This window comes from Aethalodelphis obliquidens, unplaced genomic scaffold, assembly GCF_003676395.1.
Source record: "Aethalodelphis obliquidens isolate GAN/ISIS:26980383/991018 unplaced genomic scaffold, ASM367639v1 scaffold15, whole genome shotgun sequence".
Lineage (NCBI taxonomy): Eukaryota > Metazoa > Chordata > Mammalia > Artiodactyla > Delphinidae > Aethalodelphis > Aethalodelphis obliquidens.
The window spans coordinates 11411203-11436848 of record NW_020837959.1 but is presented as its reverse complement, the minus strand read 5'-3'; the positions used below and the strand labels follow the sequence as shown (position 1 = coordinate 11436848).

The 25646-nt window shown below is 43.8% G+C and overlaps 1 protein-coding gene across 28 annotated transcripts in view; it reads right to left on the bottom strand.

Annotated features, from left to right (window-relative positions):
- DOCK9 (dedicator of cytokinesis 9) overlaps window positions 1-25646 on the bottom strand; it is a 379834-nt gene that overhangs the window by 147734 nt on the left and 206454 nt on the right. For all 28 annotated transcript variants that reach the window (XR_003434662.1, XR_003434663.1, XR_003434660.1 and 25 more), the window contains one exon: window positions 4741-4857. Coding sequence is in view for 24 of the 28 variants with exons in the window: in XM_027115933.1 (XP_026971734.1) it covers window positions 4741-4857 (117 nt within the window). In the remaining 4 variants the exon portion in view is untranslated. The remainder of the gene's footprint in view (window positions 1-4740; window positions 4858-25646) is intronic.

Here is a 25646-nt window from a genome sequence, read left to right as displayed (position 1 = left end):
CAGCTGTCACCACCATCCATGCATAGAACTCTTCTCATCTTGCAAAACTGAAATCTGTAGCCATTAAATAATTAACTCTCCATCCCCCCTCCTCCATCTCCTGGCAACCACCATTCCACTTTCTGTCTGGATAAATTTGACTATTCTAGGTATCTCATGCAAGTGGGATACAATATTTGTCCTTTTTTGACTCATTTCAATTAGCGTAATAACCTCCAAGTTCATCCATGTACAATATTTGTCCTTTTCTGACTCATTTCAATTAGCGTAATGTCCTCCAAGTTCATCCATGTTGCAGCATGTATCAGAACTTCCTTCCTTTTTAAGGCTGAATAATATTCCATTGTGCATATACACAATTTGTTTATCCATTTGCCCATTGATGGACACTTGAGTTTTTTCTTCCTTTGGGCTATTGTGAATAATCCCATTAGGAACATGGATGTACAAGTATCTCTTTGAGTCTCTGCTTTCAATTCTTTTGGGTATATCCCCAGAAGTGGAATATGACATTCTCTCTTTATTTCTTTCATACAAACTCTATGCCTTGTTAGTTTATATCAGACACCGAAGTCTAATGTTTGTGAAATATAAATGGTATCCATAAATTGCCTCCCAACGTCCTTTTTTACTGTTTACTACCTTTTCCATATTCTATCACTTTATAAAATTGCACAAACATTAGTAAGCTGTGTAACAAGCCAGGATACAAGGAGCTCAAAAGCCAGCTATAGATTCAGTGGATTGATGCCAGCAGTTAAGAATGTCACCACCAACTGTATCATCCAGTAAAAGGCTTCCACCTGAAGGAGGAGAACCTTGATTGGAAATCAACGGCCAGACTCACATGGAATTCTGTGTCTCTGACAGGAAAGGGAGGAGCCCTGGGCATTATTTACAGTTATGCTTAGATCTGTCATTTCTTAAGCAATAAGTCAACTTACCTTTCTTTTTTCTTTTTTTTGGCCTTACCACACAGCATGTGGGATCTTAGTTCCCCAACCAGGGATCGAACCCATGCCCCCTGCATTGGAAGTGCGGAGTCTTAACCATTGGACCACCAGGGAAGTCCCTCAACTTACCTTTCTTGATCTAAAACATTTTAATCTTAAAGGTTATCATCTCTGTCTAACTGCCTGTTAAAGTTTACCTATTATTTACCCACGGAAAAGTAAGTTCTCAGAGTTTTGCCAAGTAAACTTGAAGAGGCCACAAAACTTTAAGAACAATAAAGGTCCATTAGTCACCAGAAAGTGTGCTCCTTTTATGACTCTGTTTCGCTTCCATTTTATTTTTTTACTTTTATTTTTTTGCGGTACACGGGCCTCTCACTGTTGTGGCCTCTCCCGCTGCAGAGCACAGGCTCCAGACGCGCAGGCTCAGCGGCCATGGCTCACGGGCCCAGCCGCTCCGCAGCATGTGGGATCTTCCCAGACTGGGGCATGAACCCATGTCCCCTGCATCGGCAGGAGGACTCTCAACCACTGCGCCATCAGGGAAGCTCCCATTTTATTTTTATTTCAAAAATTACCTAATTTTCCACCAAACCAAATCATTGGCGCAGCAAAAAGTTTTACAATTCTAGTCACTGGCATTTCCACATGTGCTCACTGGTATTCATAGTCACTTCATGAATCAAAGAAAACTAACTAATTAATGTTCATAATAACTTTACAGATTTTATACGAAGCCAGAAGCACCCAAGCCTGGCATCCAGCGTGCAGAGGTCATGTGGATGTGGAGGTGGATGGGTGGGGAGAGAGGTGACAGAGGCACCAGCACAGCCCCGTCCTCAGGGCCACAGCACGGGTGGGGACACTTGAACACAAAAAGCGTGAGAAGCCATTACTGAAAAGCTCTAGACAATGCACTTAGGTATTCATGTAACAATGTAGACAGTAAGTATTAGAGGAACTAAGAGAATGGGGAAAAAATCACTGTGGATTTGAACAACTTCAGAAGACAGGGGATTTGAAGTGGCCTCAAAGGGTGAGAAGGTTCTAGAAGGATGGGAAAGAAGAGATGATATTGCCGGAAAGGAGAACCATAAAGCCAGGGCAGAGACAGAACAGAACGACCCCAAAGCGCCAGGGTATGATTCTGAAAAAAAACAAGCGTAGTCTATATGAGCCACGGTAGTCCTACCCCAATCTTGGCAGATAAAACTTCACTTCATAAATATTCTGACAGCTGAGAACTGTCCTTTTGCCTTTTTAAAATTCACATTGACTCTGTCTCTCGGGTTTTTTTGTTTTAAACACTCTTCTCCCACCTCAGACAAGTACACCCAACAACAAACCTTATCTCCATAAGGCTCATTTTCAGAGAACTCAGACGTTCTTAGGGGCTGACCAATGCCAACACAGGTCTACTTGTGACCTGTACAAATGTATCATCACTATGCACACCTATAGTTTAGTAAATTGTCATTTTGAATATAGTTGACAGGACTTCACACCAAATTCTATTATCCTAACAGGTAACTAATATTGTTTAACTAGTAAATATAGGATTGCAAATCAACACCACTATGCATTTTGCTCACTATCTGACCCACTTCCTAACCAACTTGCTACCATTTTCCCATACGAAGTAAAATACTTTCCCCTGATCTAATCTGTTCCCTCTGCCTCTAATAATACAATAATAATTCTGCTCCCATTCTGCCTAAAAATGCAGGGACAGACAGAAGGAATCTGTGACATCACTAAGACATCTGGCTCATTCCACTAACTAGACAGTTATTAAAATCATCAAGACAATTTAGCAAGAAAGCATATAACCTTACTAGATTAGAATACAGGAGTCTCCTAGAAAAAAATAACTATCCAAACTTCACTGTGCCCCATCACAATTACTGTGATGGGAATGAAAGCTGAAATTCAAGCTCCTTAATCTTTGAAAAAACTTCCCCCAAGCAGAACTTAACACTGTTCATTCAATCTTGGCCAGCAGAATGTCAGTGAGTTCTCTGCCGTTCCTAGAATATTTGTGTCTGGTATCCCCAGAGAAGTTGTTATAGGCAAAAGGGACAAAGGAGTTTTTCTCAAAGTTTCAATCATCTGTTTCTACAAATGCTTAAACATCCAGGTTCCTTGTCTGTGAGATAAAAGATGAAATTAAATTAAGGGTATATTATTTATGTGGTTTGTTTGCTTCTTAAGCAGTTTTATCTCAGGTTTGCAAATACAATTTTGCATTCCAGGCTGCAAAACTCGAAATAACTTTGTTACTCTAACTGATACCAAGAAGAATACGTACTTCACGCTCAGAGAAACTTGAGGTTCAACCTTTACCTTCCTCAGAGCACACGACAGGAAAAATACGTCAACATGGAGTATAATTTGTAATCATCTGATTTAACTTCTCATGCTAACAAATGATGCTAACAAAAGGCATCATTCTGAGGTTTCCATTTATTCATCCCTTAGCTACGTAATCTACTCTTGTAATGAAGTTTTCAAGGCATCATATTTGGGGGCGTGATCTGAAACCATTTATGAGCAGAACGTACTTTGGCAGCAGCATCCCACTAATAGTCAATTTCATTTCCGTGGCATTCCTTATTTTTCAGGAAAGAACTAAAGAACAACCATTTTACCCACAGTTAGAAAAAGTGAACATTTGTGAAAATTCTCACCTTTGTTGTAAACTGGAAGCTTTTAAATTTGGTGGGAAAAAAAAAACTTCAAGGAATATAATTTAACAATTGTTATTAACATGGAAATTTCTAAAGACAATTTGGTACATAAAGAACTGTATATATAACAGGTTATGTTCTGGGGAGTGGGATTAAAAAGAAGGTGGTAGGGGAGGCTTTTAATGTCAAGTGTTTCAATAGTGCCTGTTTGTTTGTTACAAGTATGTACTAGTTTTTAAAATTAAACACCAAAGAATCAAGGAAGCTTTAAAAAAAAAAATAAGGCAGTTTAATTCACAAAAGACAGGTCTTGGATGGTAACAGCATCAGGTAGAGAAGAAGGAAGTGCCAAGATTAAGTCCCAGGAGATCAAGGGCAATAACTGGAATCTCCAGTAGACAAAGATGACTCCAGGTTGCCAGGCATCTAACGGTACTGGGGTTCTATCACTCCTCAGTGGCTCAAAGCTCTTGTGGGTCACTCAGCCACAGGCCATAGTCTGAAAGGCTTCAAGCAACAATCTAGAGCAGCTCACAGCAGAAGCTGTGCTGAGTCCCCTGCTGGCAGCTACTGAGCTCCCAGAAACAGCACCTGTCACTGCATCAGTGAGGTAAATGTTAGGACATTCCTCGATGTCAGAACCCCCAAACTCTTCTCTATGAGCCCACACACAGTTCAGGGCCTCTCTCAAGGCAGTCTCCCAAAGTGACATTCTAAAAGGATGCATGGCAAAATCCTCCACTGCTTCCGAGCAAATCCCATCCTTTAGACTCTAAGGCACTTGGCAAAACCCCTAAACACCTCTTCAAACAAATTTCCTAAGACATAGGAGACACTTGTGTCTACAGAATTAGCCCAGAGTATAGCACTTCTATTCAAGATAAAAGATACACACTTGAAAAAATATTTGTGTCATATACGTATGCGTGTTTATGCATATGTGTACGCATGTATTTGCATGTACATACATACATATATGTATACATATGTAACATATATTCAGATCTGCGTGTGTACACACATACACCCACATATAAACACATATATATGCAAAAATAATTCCACACGGCTCTATTTACACACACTTAGAAGTTACCTACCTGAAAGTCATCATAAGGGAAGAGCAGCATCTCCCTTAAACAGTCGTTCAGGATCTGTGTCTTCTTCTGGACGATGACATTTTCATAGTCGAGTGGCTCAATCAGCTTTGGTTTGGCCTAGAAGGTGAAAAGATAAGCAATTGGAACACTCTTATAAGATAAAAGTAACTTCTTAAGACTAAAGAACTTCATACATCCTACTCTACATGTTTTTGTACTTTCCAACTTTTCTACAATGAGAGTGTATCAGTTTTGCTATCAGGAAGAATCCGAAACAAGAGAAGTAAGTTGTCTTCAAAGGAAAGAAAACACTTCATGGTCCTAATGCTTGTTTGGTTATTTAAACACAAAGGAGGCTATGGAGTCTGGTGGAACTTCCAGTCACGTCTTGGGTCACCCCTGGCTAGGTCAGTCCCCTTCTAAGCCTTAAGCTTTGCCAGAACTGCCCTGCTTGGAGGTCCAGCCATGGTCTGGCAATGAAGGCCACCAGCTCCAGCCGTGACCATCTCTTCTTGGCCCTAGGCTTAAAGCAATCCCCAGAGCTCACTATTTTATATAAAACTCTATGGAACTCATCTCTGAGTCTCAAAATATCCCTGTCTAACCTGAACTATCTATACACTTACATATACAACACCAAAACATAGAGAAATGTGAGCTGGACCAAAATCAGGCAAGCAAGGGAAAAAAGTACTTAAACCAGGGCTTGTGGGTGACCCCCAGGGGGTAGGGATGATCATCCCTGGAATGCACTAATCCAAAGAAAGAGGCAACGGGCAACTGGGAAAGAAAAGAGAGAATATGCCTTTTCTAGCTATTTCCAAACTTATTCTCAGTAAAAATCTCAGCGAGTTTTAGTCATTGCCACAGTGTTCAGTGATCACTTCCCACATGCAAGGCACTAACTGGGCTAAGTCAAGGATAAAGATATATATTCAACTAACTATAGCACGGTATGCCAAGTGCTTAAAAAGGCACACGTGCGCGTGTGCGCGCGCGCACACACACACACACACACTTATCAGAAGTAAATTCATTATATCAATAAATTCATTACTGCAAGATTATTTTTGAAACTATTAATAAAAAACATCTGATAACACAATTTCAACAAATGCTCTATATATTAAAATGACAATTCATATGCAGATAATAAATATAATAAAGACATCGGGTATGTGCCATCTAAATTAGGAATTGTAACTGAGACTTCTTTGTGTTCCCCAAATCTGTCTCTTTTCCTTCCAAATAGAAGTGGACTACATTTCCCAGCCTCCCCATGGTTAGTGTGGTCATGTGACTGTCTTCTGGCCAACAGCATGTCAGTGGAAGGGACGTGGTCGCTGCCAAGCCTGGCTCATAAAAGCCTCTGCTATAGACTGAATGCTTGTGCCCTGAAAACTCATATGTTGAAACCCAATCCTGAAAAATAATGGGTTTAGGAAATGAGGCTTTGGGGAGGTGATCAGGTAATGAGGGGGAAACCCTCATGAATGGGATTAGTGTCCTTATAAGAGAGACCTCCAAGAGCTCTCTCGTCCCTTCCACCATACAAGGGCACAGCAAGAAGGCAGCATCCATGAACCAGGAAGTGGACCCTCACCAAACACTGAATCTGCCAGTGCCTTGATCTTAGACTTTTCAGTCTCCAGAACTATGAGAAATAAATATCTGTTGTTTAAGCCCCACTCTATTGATATTACAGCTGCCCAAGCTAGCTGAGATGGCCTCTCTCCCCTGTTCTCTCCCTATTCCCCTCTGCCAGCAGCATGCACAGGATCCAGCAGTGGACTCAGGAGGCCTGAGGAAAGGGTGAAGCCCCAAGACGAAAGGAGGTTGGATCCTGAATCACCTTGCTGAAGGCTGTCTGCTTGAAACAGGCACTGAGATAGCCTGGGAACAAGAACTAAAGCATCTACTGTGTTATGCCAATGAGGTTCTCAAGTTTCTTAATGAAGCAGTCAGCTTGCTCTGCCTAATATAAGAATAAAATGTTCATATTTAACTTCAATTACTTGATTTAAGTAGACTCTACATGACGTCATGATATGCTGAGGAAAAAACACAGTGCTCAGACATGTGCACAATTATTATAATTGGGTAATAGTACATGTTTATGGACAGAGATTGAAAATATATATACACAATCAAAAAAATTAAAGCTATCTTGTGAAAGTGTAGGTAATTTCTTCCTCTAAAATATTTGTAATGTTAAAATGTTTTTACATTCAAAAGAGGCCAAATAAAAGATTTACACAAGTAATTATTTTTAAGTAAGAACTGACACAAAATAAAAGTATTCTCCAAAATATTTTAATTCAACTTAAATCATTTCTTCCTTTATTTTATTTTGTTATGTTGTATATAGTAATCAATCTACAGGTGCTTGTTGGCAAAATGGATCAATGTCACAATCAGTAACATTTTCTTTAGGAACCATGACTATATTCCTAATAAAATCCAAAAAGGCACAGAGCTTTCTACAGTGACAGAGCTCAGGATTCTGACAGCTAAACTTCCATTACAAGGAGGTCAGAAGGAGAAAGACTGCAGGATGGAACAGACACTGTGCTCCCCCCCTGCCCTGTATGTGTCCAGCACATGACTGCAGCCAGCGAAGCCCAGAGCGGGTGACCTAGTTTTGCAGCCCTGGGCACCTCCACAGGCACTAGCTGGCCCAGGGGAATCCTCAGCTGGGTACCTCCCCTTCCAGCCCCTCAGCACAGATCATCAGCTCCACTCCCTCCAGGCCACAGGGTAAGGTCAGACTGCTTTCTCAGAAAACTGCCGCAGTGTTAGCCCTGGTTAGCAGAGGGTGCTGCGGGGACACTGCTTAGAAAGGGGCTTTTCTCAGGCTCCAGTGTTCTGGAATTGTTCCTTGGTTTTTGGGTTTTTTGCTTTGGGGCTTTCTGGGGGCTTTCTGGGAGAGACCCAGTGGCGCACACCCTCCAGAAGTTGCACAGGCACCCCAGCAGGTGGTTCCCAGCCTCTAGCCCGCAGATCCTCAGCAGACTGACTTCTCCACTGTCCAGAGACCAGGGCCACACTCCCTCCACCTAGGCCTGAATCTTAGCCTTGGGTGCAGGTTTGGGGGGTGGGGTGGGGCAGGCGGGGGTTGGGGGGCTCTTCCCAGTTTGTGCTTTCCTTGGGTCTCTGCTCCCTGGATAGACTAGGCTTGTATTCTTAGAGCAGGGGTTGGCAAATGTTTTCTGTGAAGAGCCGGAGAGCAAATATTTTGGCTAACTTACAGTTTCTGTCATAACTAGTAAACTCTGCTGTTGCAGAGCAAAAGGAGCCACAGTCAACAAATGGGCACAGCAGTGTTACAATCAAACTCTATTTACAAAAACAGGCAACCCAGTGGTGTACGTCAACATCTCAACAAAACTGGCATGGCAGGGGGAGGGGCAGTACAACAGCCAGATTTGGCCCACGGGCCATAGTTTGCTGATCCATGCTTTAGAGTTACCCTTACTCCCTAGTAGTTGATCCCCTTTTACCAATTTAATAATTCTCTATATTAATTTTCCATGTTCAATCAACTGATGTGTTTTCTGCGTCTGGACTGATACAGACAATGTTTACAGCTTCTTAAGTGCATTTAATGACACTTCTCACCATTTGACTGAACTTGGATTTCTTAAATGTTTAGTAAATGAAAACAACTAACATATTCATAAATCAGTTTTGCTATTTAGCATACCAAATAACGCTTTTGTTAATTAGATGAATTACCGTTTTCCCCTGAAGGTATCTTGGCAGTATTTTATGTAACATTGTAGGTATTAGGATTACCTTGCTTTTGTGGGCCACTGTTAATTTTCGAGGTGTTTTCACACAGATGATCACACTTAATCCACTGTTAAATTAACTAGACAAGGAGGCCATCAGTCTGAGGTGGCAGTCTATGTAAGCAAACTGAAATGTAAGCCTGTAAATGCCTCAAGGTTAATGAAATCAAAACACTAAGGACAACCCAGCACAGCCAACTAGGCTTCACGCTAGTGCCAATCAATTATTCCTTTCTTTGCTTCTGCACTTTTCTTTATGTAAATCTCTCGCCAGCTCCTATCATCAGAGTGTTCCCAACCACTGGGAATTGGGTGTTGCCCAATTTGAATCGATTTTTGCTCAAATAAACTCTTGAAATGTTTAATATGCCTCAGTTTATCTTTTAACGCCACTAAAAGGTAGGCATGGAAACATCACTCCATTTGACTGAGGCTGGAAACTGAGGATCACAAATTGAGCTGATTGCCTGAGTGTCCCAAGTAGCTGGCAGACGGGACTAGAACCCAGTCTTCTATCAGTCAGAACCCTTCCTTCTCCAGGCTTCCTTGTTAAGGGTCTGTGCTCACCAATGCTCAACTATGGCACGTCTGTGGAGAGTTTATAAGCCAGCGTTTCTGTTAAAGACTGATGATGCATGTTAACCAGGAAAGCCCACAGAAGAATGGCATAAGGGAAATCTCAGGGAAGAATGAGAAATACAGGAAATCTCAGAGAAGAATAACACGTCTTCTCTGGTCTTCGGGACTCCAGGACTGGGAAGATTTGAAACTTGTGCAAATCCTTAAGTTGCTCAACGAAGTGACTCCTGGAGACCTGACTGGGCAGAGGTCTTCGGCAGCGGAGCACGGTCCCCGACAGGACTGCTGACTCCAAGGAAAAGGGGCCAATGGAGAGCAACTCACCTGCTACCTAAGTTAAGAACAAGGCAAAAAGCTCTTGCTTCAAACACGAATAACTGGCACAATGTGGATTCTACATGTGGATTTTAGGAGGAAGAAAGAAAGAAACTATCCGAGGAGAAAGGCTGAGAAGGGAGACTGACTGGTGAAGAAAGAAAAGAAAAGAGACAAGAAGGAGATGGGGGAGAGAAAGAGACAAAAGTGACCGACACCTAGGTGTGGCGGAGGTAGAAGATGCAGGGATGGAGGAAACATAAGGGCAAGATAAAGAAGACAGAAAGAAATGACAGAAGAGAGGGGCTTGGGAGGCTTGAGGCGGACCTATCTACCAAACTGTGGGTCAAGAGCACAATCGCCTATTTTCCACTCTTTCTTTAAACTGATGATTCACTGGTTACAGCTGTTCAGTGTTCTTCAGCTCCACTAAGCTTTTCCAGCTGGTCACAAGTGTGGGGGACAGCCCACTAGTGTAGGAAACTGGCCTGCAGCATCACTGCTAACAGGAATGTACACTAACAGCAAAGTGAAATTAGGTTAATTATCAGACTGCCAGTCCCCTAGTCCTGGTTCAGAAGAAAGAGGTTTTATTAGCACAGAGCTGGCACATGGCCTTGGCTTTAAAGCCATCTCAACACACCTAAGTTCAATGCTTCTCCTGGTGACATAACTCCAAGAGTGTTGGGCTGCACCCCAGAGTCCTGCAATCCTTGCAACTGCCCGGCCATGAGGCCAGAGGAAGAACCTGGAGTCGGCGACATAGACATCAACGATTTACTGAACAGGGAATCCTACAAGCCAGAGGCCGAAGTCCCAGAGCAACAGCTGACCATGTACAGCTCACGGCAGGTAGGACACGACAGCAATCTTCGCTACACAGAGGAGGAGGATGCTATCAGTTATGGGGACATGACATCAGAAGGCTCCTCGGTTGCCAGGGGCACTGCTGGAACACATCCCCCTGCAGCTCTTTGGGCTAGCAACCGTAGTGAGGGCCGCGGTTTCCTGTTGATGACCAAACATACTGGAGCTGGTCTAGTCCCAGGGCTAGAACAGTCACTCTCGGACCAATCACATAGGTAGTTACTGACTAAACCGTCAGCTTAGGAGAGGGAGGCAATCACGTGCATAAAGTAAGGGTGACGCAGGGCAGGGTCAGGCAGGGGATGTACAAGACAGCAAGAGAGCAGCCATCTTATGAGTCCTGATTATACAAAGAGCTACTTTTTTTCTTTTCTATTGAGATAATTTACATACAAGTTCTTGATTTTTTATCTTCAAACGAAAAAAAATCTGAGTCCAGAATTACCCAAATTGATGAATGGTCAATACTCCTAGAACTGCTCCTAGGCCATCAGAACTACCAGATTCCGGAACCCTGCACATTTACCAGTTTGAATTTTCAATATTCCAGGACACTGTGTCTCCCTAGGCATGATGGGGCTCGGCCAGCTCCCGAGTCTAGGACATTGAGAACATGTACAGTGCATGTACTGTGCATTTATAGTGTGTAAAAAATGTAACTCAATCTATACACGAGTCCTTCAGCTTTCTCCCCCGTTTGGAGGTTAAAAGTCCTTATCTATGAACATTCAGTTCTCGGTTACTGTGAAGTCAGACAGGGCGAGGACTGTGGTACTTTCAGTCCACAACAGTCTACAACAGCGGTTCTCAAAGTGGGGGCCCGGGAACAGCACCTCCAGCATCACTTGGGAAGCTCACACAGATGTACATTCTGAGGCCCCATCCCAGGCCTGAATCAGAAACTCCAGGAATGGGGACCATGCTTGAACAAGCTCTCCAAGGGATTCTGAAGAACCCCTGGTCTATCATGATGACCCAGGAACTGTGCTGGAATTTGTAAATTTAGGGATGAACAAGGAACAAGCCCAGTGTTGAGCTCCCTAACCTCCTTGGGTTACAGACCCCTTTGAGATCATGGGCCCCCTCCCCCCAGAAATGTATATACACATTACTTTCTACATTTTATACCCAGTTTTGGGGGGAGGGTTGTCCCTCCCTGGAGAATAGCCATGGAACCGAGTCACAGAAACCCTGGACTAGTGGGACAGGCAGGCTCGTAAACACCTAATTCAGTATAGTGAGAGCTGCGGGCAGACGTTAATGCAGAGCTAGGGCGGGAGGTGGTGTCAATTACTGTCCACGGCTGCAAAGTTTCCTCACTTCACCAAGGAAGTGCTGCTTCACGAGTGCTGAGGGAAGAATGAGAATCCTTCAGGTGGGCAAGGTTTTGAACTCCTTAACGTGATGGCGCAGCCCTCCTTGGGCAAGCAGGTGCACAGGTTCCAGTCACATCTCCAGCCCCGCGCGCCCATGACACAAGCAGAGTGGTTCACTGTCTCTGACAAGCCTGCTCCTGTCATTCCCCACGCCTATACACCTGTCAGAGTCCTACAGCCCTTCAGGCAGAGGTCCAAAGATGTTTTATTTTAGCAGCAGAATCCTTCCTCTAAAGAAACAAATCTGACAGAGGCAGAGATGCCGAAAAAGTTAAAGCGTAGTTGCTCTGGCCCCAGGGCATGCAGTGCATGGCCATATAACTGGGGCACCACCTCAACCCATTAAAAGGCAGCCTGTCCCGTCTCTGACCACTGCATCTGGGTTAGTAGCAGTCCTAGGGTGCAGTTCCTTCTGCCCTGCATTGAAATGACCCATGGACAGCTCATCTCCTCCACTATTAGTGCCTTGGGACAGGGCCGGGCCTCCTTATCTCTGTGCTCCCGCAGCATCTAGCCCAGGATCCAGAGACACATTGACTGTCATTAAGACAGCTGAATGCCCCTCACTTGCACAGACCCCTCTCCAGGCCCCATACACGTACGTCCCTGTTGAGTTCAATTGCTGCTTGGCATCCTGGTGTAGGAAGATTTACAGGAACATGGCCCACTATGTCGGTCCACCCAGTGTCATATAGGCAAATCGATATGAGGTGCAACACAGGGGCCATACTGCAATATAGGCACATCCCAAGGTGCTTGGGCCAGAAATGCTAGGAGGTGCTTGAGATTAGTCATTGCGCAAACTGAGAATGCCCCCAAATCACACAGCTCCTGTACAGAAGAAACCTAACAGAGGTTTATCCAATCCTAAAAGCTTATGTGATGTTACCAAATGTTGCAGAGCTAGAAGAAACTTTTCTAAGCTATGATTAACAAAATATAAAGTTCAACTAACCTTGCTACAGGAAAGACTGAACGACCTATTCTTGCCACACAGAATGATGATACAAAATCATGATCATATGAGAGGTAACAGGAGAATGAAGCCAAAAAATGCCAGGAAGAAAGTTATTACTGAGGTGTGCCAAGAGACTCATTGATAAAAATGTGTTTTCCTGTATTTCCGATGTTGATAATTTGGCTTTTTAAATTTTGTAATTTGTTGTGACTTCTTTTCAAATTCTAAATTATTCTAAACTCAAATTCTAAAACATTCACTTCCAGGCCAAATTTTGTATTTATAAATTTTATATTTAAAACTTTTAATTATTTTTCTTAAAAGTCCCCAAAATTCTAAGCTTCATTGCTCAGAAAACCTGGATCTGCCCTGATAGGGCCATATATGCCACACAGATATTGATCGAGTTGAAGGCAGTCTACAGTACAGTGCTTAAGAAAGCTGAGCTGTGCAGTTACGTGAGGTTGTTATTGGGCCTCACTGAGTTAATGTTCAACACAGCCTGGCAAACAGTAGGCACACAATAAATGTAACCATTATTATTATTATTAAATATGTTGCTTGCATGACAGTAATCTTAGTTTTTTGTTTGTTTTTGAGTGGGTGCTACACATACATTCAATTTCACCAATCTGTTTACAAAAACTTTCCTCTATCCTCCAAGGAACATATTAAACAGACAACAGTGGCAGGGACTCTCACAAAAAAAGGAAAAACAGAAGGCCAAATGCAGAGGAAACTCTTAATATATAATAATAAATAGAGGTGACAGTGGAATTCAGGGACTGAGCCCAAAGAAAACCCGAATAGACGCTTACGTTATAAACTGAACTGAGTATTGATGAGGTTCGTGTCAGGAAGGGCTGAGAACAGTTGGGGGTCGGGGTGTACACTTTAGACCCACCCGCCACGAGGGCAGCTCCATGAGACCAGCAGGATCTACACTGAGGAGGAGAGAAGGGGGGGTAAATCCCAAGGGACGCTGCTCATCGAGGGTTGTGTGGCGCTTCCGCAGGGCAGAAGATGGAGCAGAGTCACTGGGGCCCACACACGGTTTTCTATCAAAGAATCAAAGCCTTGGCTTCCTTGGAAGAGACTCACAGGAACAGCCTGAGGCCAGGGCCATGTGACCAGATGGTGGGGAGAAGCATCTCCACCTCAAGGGACATCATGGGCACAGGTGAGCCACTGACACCAAGGCCACCAGTCCCCATCTGCTGGTCAAAGCAGCGGGCAGCAGGTGAGCCTCCAGTGATCACGTGGCTCTCACAGGCGCCAAAAGGCGTGATCCACGTGCCCTGCCGTCCATCTCCCTCTGAGCCTCTCTGAACTCAGCCCTTCCTACAGCATTTGCTGCTCTGCGTCTGGCTGCTCAACCAGCACGCAGATTGAAATTCCAGATCCACAGGCCATCAGAAGCCAGGGGATCTTCTGAGCGCCAAGAAAATGAGATTCCCCTGGAATCCAGCAGAACCGGAGAGCATCAACCCACAAATGAGTTCAGTGTTGGCCAAACATGTATGAAGCCTCAAAAACCACGGGAAGAGCTACACAAAAAGGCTTTCTGATTCTACTGCTCTTCCCTCTGACATGATAGCTTCCCGTGCACTTTCTAGTCATTTCTTGCCTTTGTGCGCCTGGTAATTAAATGTTAACACGAGCTGAAACCCTGAATGCCACTTCTTGAAATAGCAAACTGAGGAAATGGCAGCTCCTGGAGCACCCTATTTTAAGCAATGAGAAATGCATCGCTTCTGCTTATAAAGAATTCAGGACTTCCTTGATTTATCTGCAGAGCTATAAAAGCCACTCGACCAGCTGAGATAAAAATCCCTCATGGAACTGAGTCCATTTTCAAAATGGTGCACTTCTCAACATTGCCAGCAGGACCCCAGCACTGTCGCCGGGGAGAGGGGGACGACACGGCCTGCAGTAAGGAGGAGAGGGCTTCTGCAACCAGATGTTAATCAGCGTGGGCCCCGAGCCTTTCTGCACTACCGTCTTGCACACAACTTTCACTCACTCTATACTCGCACCGGGAACTTCTCGAAGTTGTCAGCTTTGAAGGAAAAGTCCTCAACTTCCTATAATTAGGGTGGGTGCAGGAAATTAGCAGCTGCCCCCCTTCCTCACGTGCAAATGCTATTAGCAGTTACATGTTCCTTCTCTCCACAGATTTTCACTGAGCCTATCCATGCCCCTTGTGCCAGGTCTTTGGGACACTGAGATAAAAAGGACACAGCCCCCACCCGAGAAAGCTCACAATTCCAGAGGGAAGGCGGATGTGTGAACAGTCCCGAGAAGAATGACAGCAGTGGGAACCCAGAAGTGGCACCTGACCTACTAGAATGAACCTGACTCCCCTCCCCCTCCCACTCCAGTTAGATTACAAGCTCCATGAGGGCAAAGAGTTCTATTTTATTTACTGTGTCTATATTATTTCTGCTTTGTCCAGCCCCTGAACAGCACCTGGCATAGCACAGGCACTCAGTGTGCAAAGGGGCCCAACAACGCAGGTGCTTCCTAAAGGAGGCGGTTAGAGCTGAGTGTAAGAGCTGAACGAGTCAGCCAGGATTCAGGGTGGACTGGGGGCTCCTGGCAGAGAAAATGGAGAAGCCAGGGAGTGCACTCACGAATGGAACCAGATTTTGTGGGGCCTGAAATCTGTACAATCGAAGAGGGAAGGGGGTAAAGAAAACACAAAGTCATGAATAGGAAGTTGCTGGAGTCTCTTCCAGGGCCTGGTTGATCCCCTCTGAGCAGGGTGAGTTCAGGAAGCAGCGGGCAGTTCAGAATAGCTGGGCAGAGTTGCATGAAGGGAGCAGATGGCAGCTGGCCAAGGGCTTGGGGCACCAGTGTCTGCATCACTGGAAATCCAATGTGATGCAGAAAACTATGTTTAGGAGAACTCCTTTCTGAAAGGGCACTCGATGCGGCTGCAAAGAATACACGGACAAGCCGCCTGAGGTCAGCAGCGGAACTCCTGGAATGGATATGCTTAAGAAACGATGGATAGTTACCCGCAGGGCCTTGGTTTCTCTGAATAGGTGGGAACACTGGAGTCAGAGACGAACAGCTCTGCACAAGGGGTCCCGTTTCACCTCTGCCCCAGGCAGCCCTCAGTTCCCCCTCTAAAATAAACAACTATCTAAACAGCATGTCGTTTTGGTTTTTTTTTTAGATTATTTATTTATTTTTGGCTGCGTTGGGTCTTCACTGCTGAGCACAGGCTTTCTCTAGTTGCAGCGCACTGGCTTCTCACTGTGGTGGCTTCTCTTGTTGTGGAGCACGGGTTCTACGTGCGCAGACTTCAGTAGTTGCGGCACGCAGGCTCAGCAATTGTGGCACGCGGGCTCAGTAATTGTGGCTCGTGGGCTCCAGAGCACAGGCTCAGTAGTTGTGGTGCACGGACTTGGTTGCTCCACCGCATGTGGGATCTTCCTGGACCGGGGCTCGAACCCATGTCCCCAGCATTGGCAGGCGGATTCTCAACCACTGCACCACCCGGGAAGTCCCATGAATAGCCTGTGTTTGAGGTCGTCCCAATGATTAGCTCACCTGGGGTACCCACATGTCTCAAAGCCACCCCTAGACTATAGCCTGTGGTGAAAGATGAGGCCACAGTGGCAGGTGGGCCATGTCGAGAAGGGCCCTAAGGAAGCCAGCAAACCGGTGAAGACTGAGAGACATAAAACTACGTCCATACATCTTCCAGCCGCGGAAAATGCCTCCCATCTCCTTGTAATACACATGGTCTTCTTCCCTTAACCCAGGACATTAGAACTTAGGAGACCATGGTAACCAACATATGATGACAGTCTCCTTCAGCAATACATGCTCTTCTCCAGACTGTGGAGAAGTGTGTGTAGGAACAGTGGTCTCAGCAGCTGTTCAGAATCGTGCATGTTTAAAATGAGCAGGAGGTTCAGTAATACTAGAACTACAATTGTGCAAACATCAGAACCTGAGATTATCTGCTCTAGCCCTCTCGTCTTACAGACAGAGACACCTGGGAGCATGGATGGGAGTTAAGTGACTGTCCTAAGGTCCCAGAAAGAGCTGCTGGCAAAGCTGGGCCTGAATCCCAGGTCTCCTGACCCCCCGGACCATGCTCTTCCTTGGTCCCTGTTCTTCTTCTAAGCCTCTACATTTTAAATTTTGCAGGTTCACTGATGCACAAGCACGTGCTATAGAAAAATGGAGGAAAAAGGGAGCCCTATCTAAGCTTGGACTGAGAAGAAAGCTCAAACCTGAGCATTAAACCATAACAGCTGATGAACCGGAGAATGTCTAGAAGAACGCATAATGAACACCAGACTTGTACACATCTAAATTTGTTTCTCATGCTGAAATGTGGTGTTACACTCAGAACAGACTAACACCAAGAATAACACACTTGTGAATATAGTTTTTTATATTATAAACACTGATAAGATGCTGAATTCCCTTTTTACACAGTACTAAAAAGAGCACTCAAATGAGAAAACTTGTCACTGAGAGATTTTATTTAATCAGGCATGTCAGTATGAGCAATACCTGGACACTCAAAATCAATCAATTTATTGGAAGGATAAGTGCCTGGGTTTTGTATTTGTCATTTTTATAAATAACTGTGGTTTTCCAAAATTATTATCCTATTACTAAAATGAGCAGAATTAAAGACTCTATGAAAAACTGTCAAGTCAATAGCATCTAGAAAATGGAAAGGGAACTGAGATAATAATGAAGGTAATAACACCAGTTAACAAAAACCTGCACAACTGCTTGTATGTAGTCAGCTGTGCTCAATGGGGGTGCCAGAGAGAGCAAGGGATCTAGGGGGCTTCCTCTATGCCCTGTGCCTCTGGAGCACAAGGAGAGAACTGAGTGGAGGAGGGACCACCCTTGCAGACAGCACCTCAAGTGTCTTCTTTCTATCCTGACACAGGGCATGAGCCAAAGAGGGGTAAAGAAGGGTGTGAGGAGGAGAGAGAGAACAGGCGGAGAGCCTGAGGGACAGCTCTGCAAGCATCTCTCACACACACATCCATCCCAGCGACTAATTCTGGCTGCCATTTTTTCACATGTGCAAAGTGATGATGAAAGCAAAAGAGAAAGAGATGCACCATGGTAGGTGCCTAAATAATTCTATCTTAAATCTATACTACAGACTCTGTTCCAACTAATAATTTCCCTCCCCTTTTTTTTAGCATTATGGCCTGAAATTTTTAATTCTTCCCATTTTGATAAAAGTTATTTTCGAAACTGAAATAAAGAGGTTAAGTAATTAGGCTAAAGGGCTCGAAAAGCCAGATTGAGTCAGATTTCCAAACAACCTACTTTAAGCTACTTATCTGAAAATATTGGTGGCGGGGGATGGAATTCATAACACATTTCTGGTTCACAGGAGCTTCTGAGCATGTCATCACCAGAAAGGCAGTTCAGAGACCACCAAGGGCAGATGTGGGGAGTTAGGATTGAAGTCCTGGTCCCCAAAATATTTACTACTGTTGCAGGTGGCGACAGGGGGATGGGGATTCCTTATATCAGTCCAGTGTTTCTCAAAGCATGGTCCCAGACCAGCAGCATCAGCATCGCCTGGAACTTTTTAGACATGCACATTCACCCCAGACCCACTGAATCAGAAATTCTGGGGGTGGGTTCCTGCAATCTGATTGTGATCTGTGTGTGACTGTGACGCCACCCAAGTTAGAGAACTACTCTACTAGTCTACCCACCTTTGTGTGTGTTTGAGAATTTCATATTAAAAAGTATTTTTTTAAAATCCTAGCTTGAGGGACTTCCCTGGTGGCACAGTGCTTAAGAATCCGCCTGCCAATGCAGGCGACACGGGTTCAAGCCTTGGTCCGGGAAGATCCCACGTGCTGTGGAGCAACTAAGCTCGTGCGCCACAACTACTGAGCCCACGGGCCCAGAGCCTGCGAGCCACAACTAATGAAGCCCATACGCCTAGAACCCATGCTCCGCAACAAGAGAAGCCACCGCAATGAAAGGCTGCACACCGCAACGAAGAGTAGTCCCCGCTCACCGCAACTAGAGAAAGCCCGTGCACAGCAATGAAGACCCAATGCAGCCAAAAATACATACATACATACACACATACATAAGGGCGCTTTCTAAAAAAAAAAGAAAGAAAAAAATAATCTTAGCTTGACTCCTTGTTTGCTATGTGGCCTTGAGACAAGTTACTAAATCTCCATGTCCACATCTGAAAATGGGAAAAGTACCAATTTCTCTTATCTTTATCACAAGGTTATTGAAGGGTTTCAATATACAGTGCCTGGTACAGAGCAGGACCTCACCAAACGGTGGTCACGGGGATCATACATAGTTAAGTGTCATTCAGATACAGGAGAATTTTAGTCCCTACAACATAAACATGCCTTTGCTGGATCACACATATATCTTCTCTTTAAACCTCCCCAAATTTCTTATGGTTGTATCATCACCATTTCACAGATGTGGAAACTGAAGCTCAGAGGGGTTACATGAATTAACAAAGGTCTCACAGATGGTGACCCATGGGTCTCCAGGCCCCAAGCCCAGGACCTTTCCCATCAGCCACTAGCAAGACACGTGATGGAATTTCAGAGTTCCAGAACAGGAAGCGCTCCCCTAAATGCTTCCACTTCTCTTCGTATGAGAAATGCACAACACTGCTCTACACTGTGATGCTTCAGCCTGCACACCTCCAGCAAGGACAGAAATCTGAGCCTTTCTGCCCTGCTCTGAGATCTGGAAACGTAAGTTACACTGAACTGCCCAGGCTCCATGATCTCACGGGGGAGAGAGAAAAGGCAGAGTCCTTTCCTGAAGGATATTCATTTTCCATATCAAGTATATTACAAATCATACTCCAAAATATTAAATCTTCCTGAAGAATCAGGTTTGAATGTGAGGTTTTAATGCCATCAGGTAGAACCTCATTTACATTACCTCCAAATACTTCAAGGACATGATCTTCACAAGGAAAACCCAACCTTAAACTTAAATCATGCATTTCCTCCCCACCCCATCCAATGACTCACCCACCAAAATGACAACTTTCTGGTTTGAAGTGTTTCTGCTATGGAATATGTAAGATTATAGACCTGCACCGTTCACTACAGTAGCTACTAGCCACATGTGACTATCCTGAATTCAGATGTGTTATAGGTGTAAAATAGACACAAATTTACAAACACTTAGTATGAATAAAAGAATGTGTAATGCCTTGATATTTTATAAGGACTAAATGCCAAAATGATGATATTTTTGGAAATATTGGGTTAAAACTATATTACTAAAATCAATTACACCTATCGATTTTACTTTAATTTGGCTATAAGAAAATTTAAAATTACATATGTGGCTCATGCTATATAGTTCTATTAGACAGCACTATTATAGACTGTATGAAACATATGTTTTTTTAACACACAGGTAATATTTAATACTTCATGGCAAAACAAAGGACAGACCACTTCCTGAAATTTTCACTTGGGGACACAAGACACATTTGGGAAAAACTACCCTATTAGGGACAAAACAGTCAGGTCGAGTCTTGGTCAAGTAAAGCAGGTGACCTACATTGTTCAGTGTTGCTAACAGGCCCCGCTTTCCTTTCTTTCCCCCCAGGAAGAGTGGTCTTCTTTGCCCTACATCTTGTAGGTCTCCACTACCCTTTCCACATATAATCAATTTACTGGGATTCTGGTAATAAGGTCACACAATGATTTTTTCCAAATGTCCTACAACCATTAAAGGTGATGTTACAGTTTCAGGTGTGGCTGATGAGAAGAAGTAGTACTCACATGGAAAGGGTGCTGGCTAAGAGGAAGAAATAGAAGAGTTTTGACCCTGGTCACCTAAGTTTGCACTTGTGTCCTCAAGTCACAAAGTGTTAGCTAACATTTTAATTTAGATCAAAAATAACAGAAGCAAAGGAGAGTTTGGGGGCACAATACCCACATCACATTTAGTCAAGCAGGCTCCTCTAGGTGCATCCTTTTTTACTTTTTGGCATTTCAACGTACTTGAATATTAGTGGCTAAAGTGATGAAGGTGGAAGAGGGAAGAATGAAGAGGGAGAATGATCCTCAGATCCCGTCTCCCCCAGAAGCCCTTTCTGCAACCTGTTCTTCGCATCCTGCAAAAGTGATGCCGAGAAGAAAAGAAAAAAAAGGCGGGGGGAGCTTTGACATTGTGGCAGAGACAATACAAAGAAAACCATGGTTCCTGTGGGGCAGAAGCCCCCGCATTAGTGAGGGAGACTAGAGTACAAGCCTTAGCTACAACACAGCAGAGATGCATAATAACCTAACACGCTAGAATGATGCCATGATGGGCCGCGGAGAACAGAGTCTATGGGAAGATGTGGGGAGAGAGTTTTAAAAGCTTCTTGGAGGAGCTGGCATGTGATCGGGACTTGAAGGATGAGGGAGAATGGTCGGGCAGTGAAGCCACGCCAGGCAAAAGAAGCACTGTGCCCGGGTGTGAAAGCACCCCCGGTTGAAGAATACAGGGCCTGGGTCAGGACGCATTTTGTAAAGTGCAGTAGATGAGGGAGACCTGCAAGCAAGTTCAGGGCCAACTTCTGAGGGTCAAGTGGGCCGTGCTTTGCCTTCTCTGTAAAGGCAAGTCAGGGGAGGGGTTTAGGGAGGAAATTAATAACCGTATCTGCGTTTTGGAAAGATTGATCCGGTGGCACTTTGGAGCATGGCTCGAAGTAAGAAAAGACTGAATGCAGTAAGTTGACCAGGGCAGCCAGACAACCCTCGGAGATGAGGAATCTGGAGGACAGACACCACGACTACCTCCATCTGACAGAAACGCAATCTCAGCTTAGAAATGTCGAATGTTTAGAAGACACAGGACCCAGGACTCCTGACTGTGAGCGCAGGGCCCTTGGCACCACTAACTTCTGCTTCTCCCTTAGTAGTGACGGCTCTCCACAAAGGAGACCCCAAAACAGAATTTCAGACTGGCTCTTCCCCAAGCACCAGGCAGAGCACTCAGAGACCCACTAGTAAGCGGCATGTACACTTGTCTGGAAAGCGAGCACTAAAAACTTCTGAAGCCTCAAAAGGGTACTCTAAGAGCAACTTCGGAAGAGCTGTATGTATCACATTACAGGGATATTTCAAACTGCTGGAAAGTTGAGGATAAACTATAATTTCCAAGTCTTCTTGTTTCTAAAAATTATACTCAGTCGTGTCATCTGTAGGCTCAAGCCAGGTCTTCTTGCCTCTCTTGTACAGTAATCCCTGGTAACTGCAAATTTGCTACCACTTCTATTTATTTCTAGGTTTGCCAACCCACTGCACTCATCTTATTCATTACATTGGGTGGAAATCCAGTATCCCCTGTTTTACAGCTCCTACAACTCAAAACCCAAACGATTTTGGATAAACTAAGCTTAGAACCTGAAACTGAAGCTCTAGGATCTAGATCTGACGCCATCACAGGTTATTATGGGACCAAAGCTAATGACCCTGAAATACAGAGCTTTAGCCCCAGAAGAGACTTTCGAGATTATTTACTACACACTTCTCATTTTACAGACGAGAAAAGTACTAAAGCCAGGGCCGGGCTGGCACGGAGTTGGGGAGGGAAGGGTGGTCATCCTCAGAGATTGAAAGGCAGATTCCAGACCAAACCTGAATCTGGTCTCCAAAGTGCTTTCTCTGAGACCACCCAACACCACCCACTGCCTGTGACATAGTTCTGCTATCTTGCATTTAGCCACTACCTGTCAAAGGGTAGAGCACACTGGGCAAATGGCAGCCTCCTCTAAACACTACGGGGACCACGGTGCCTATTCTACTGATTACGGAATAAACATTTCAGGGTTATCCTGGATCGTGCTGTAAATCAGTTTAAAAAAAAAAAAATCTAGGGGGGAAAATAAGATGTCCCCAGACTGTCAGACATTCCACCAATCTGTGCTCCTGTATAACTTTCCGGGAAGATGATAAAACGGGACACTCAAAAGGAAAGTGACGTAACTCCCAACTCCATCTTGTTCACGTTTCCAACTTCCTCAGGCATGACCATCCTCCTCTTTATTTTTCTGAGCTATTCAACTGCTGTTGTTCTGTCACTTTGAAATTGGCCTTCCTCTAACAATTTAAAAACTTTTTTAAGGACAGAGAATTTTGAACCCCTCTTTTCCATCTTTATAATCCCAATGTCAAGCATAAGGAATACACTCATTTTTGTTAATGAATCATACATATGTGTTCACTTATGGGTTCTGGAAAACCTGACTGGCAGCTTAAAACCCAGGCTCTGTCACTTCCTAAATGTATGACTTTGTGCAGGTTACCTAACATCTCTGTGCTCAGTCTTCTCATCTGTAAAAAGACTAATAATAACAGTACCTGCCTCCTGGAATTGGGAGGACTAGCTGAAATAATGTTTAAACAGGTTTAAAACAGTGTCTGACACAAAACGAGGCACTATACAAATATTTTCTATTTTTATCCTTACAGTGGAAAAAAAAAGAAAGAAAGCAATTGCCATTACCTTGTTATAAAAAAACAGTGACCAGCCACTCTGCCTCCACGATGATGACAGACATGAGAAAAGAAACTCACCGGGGCTGGGTGGACTTTTATGCTCTGTACGAGCATAAGACAGAAGACATGAGTGGCTCAGCGCTGTAATGAGGCAGTGACACGAGCTGTGGAAGCTCCTTCTCTGGGGTAAGAGAAGCATGCACTTCCCAAAGATTCCTTCCACCAACCGCTCCACAAAATACGGTGCAATAGCCGGGCCTCAATCACACAGACTATTCATGTGAACAGAGGTCCCTATGCCTTCAGTAAAGCAAGGCTAGGCCTGCTTTAGGTGCTAAAAAATAGAATGTGTCCTTGCTGGAGCTGATGATGATTTAGGTGTTTTCTGCCTAAGTGGAAAAGGATGGGTGAGATTAACACTCACTGTGCCTGAAAACTACCACGTGAAAAGCATTTCTGAGGAAGGAAGCCCCTCATTCCCCAGACCTTGCTGCCTGAGGAGACGGAGCGTGTATCTCACTCACCCCTGTATCCCCAATGCACTACTCAGTATGTTTGCCAAACCTCAGTACTTATAAATGTGGCTGAATGAACAAACAAACAAATGAAGGGGAAAACCAAAGAGCACAGTGAAGGCTTATGGCTCTGAATCAGTAAAATGTCCTGTTGTTTGTCACCTGGGAATATGTCATTACACAGAGCTTGAAGGAACTTCCTTCCTTTACCACTCAATATTAAAAAAAAAAAAAGAAACTACATATTAAGTATCGTCAACATAATATAATTAATTATTTCTAAAGACTTCTATAGAGATGCAGAAAAACTTCAGAAGACCTTTATAAGTATAATTTAATTAACTCAATCACAGTCCTCTGAAGTCTTATAGGATATTGACAACAACATGATCATTACCCATAAGCTAAGCCTTCAGGGTTTGTACCTTAACTCGTTTCTGCTATTTCTAGAGTAAATAGAACTTAAGGGAGAAAAGGTTTCTCCAGGTAACGCACTGACTTGTCCAACCAGCAGCCCAGTCTCCTACTCCTTTCTACACTGGTACACGTGCTCCTTTCTCATGTGGTCATTTAGCTAATCATTTGTTCTTTAAAATGTTAAAATAAGAACTCAGATTCAGTGTTTAACACTTGAAGATTCCAGAAAATTATAAAAAAATTGGGAATCCCCTGGCAGTCCAGTGGTTAGGACTCTGCACTTCCACCGCAGGGGGGCACTGGTTCAATACCGGGCCACGTGGTGAGGCCAATAAATAAAGTTCTGATTGCTGTTTTTTTAAAAAAGAAAAAAATCAAAAATAGAAAAGGTGTTTCTGAAAAGATACTTCTTTAAAAATACCGAAGGAGCATACCTAACACGTGAAAACGCAGCTCTCTCCATCTTCACATCTTACAACCTTCAAAATTCGCAGAATAAGACCCGTGCTGCAGTCCTCACCTGCCTCTTGAAAGTAACCCAATGCAAAGGCAACACACAGGACATATACCCCAGCCACTTCTGACTCTCTGAGGCCACACCCTTTTCCTCTAAATTGTTGAGTTGTAACAATTAGAATAAATTATTTCCAGGAATTACGTTAGAGTTTGGGGGGCAAAAATAGGTATTCAAATTCAGTGGGGTAACTAACTTGTAGACACCAAGAATATCCTGATTGTTCCCCTATTAGTCATTCACAACCCACAAAGTCATTTTTCTATAGGGTTGGCAGTGAGCCTGGAGAGGAATGGGGAAAATTCACCATGTACTTCCTCCTGTTTATTGTCACAGTGAAGGGACATGACCTACCTGCATAGGTGCCTGTAAGTTGAACCTTGCAGCCTCTGAAAATCTGTAATGTCCAAACATATACTTCTCTTAGAAACATTGACTTTACCTAGCATGGAACAAGTAGCCACTGCTAAGGGAAACTTAACTGTTGCCCTGGCAGAGGGGAAAGAAACACTGACTTCTGATAGAGGTTTTACAGAAAAAGTACTTCTGTCCAGCATAAGTGCTTTCAGATACGTTTACTAGTACATTCACTGTTAGTCACTCACAGCCCACAAAGCCATTTCTCAATGATTATACATTGCACTAATGGCAAAGAATTGGAAACAAATGGAATCAAATTATGGTACAGCCATTAAAAAGGATGGCATAAATCTATACGTGGTGACAAAGAAAGATGTTCTTGATATGTTCTGGGAGAAAATTAATGCATAAATTTATAGTACTATGCATTTTCCGAACACACACAATAAGTTATATTTTTATGTGCACAGGAGAAAGTTTTACACCAAATAATAAATGGCGGGCACTTTTGGAAATTAAAGGTAAGGGCACTTTACATTTCCCTATTTTACACTATTCATATTTCTAATTATATGCATTAATTACTTTTTTGCTTTCTAAACTATGTAATATTTTCCCCAAGGAGTGATTGTGTACATAACTAAAACCAGCCAAAACTTGATTTCAAAGTAAGTTACTTACATGTAAACATTACAGACTTGGAGATTCTCAACAG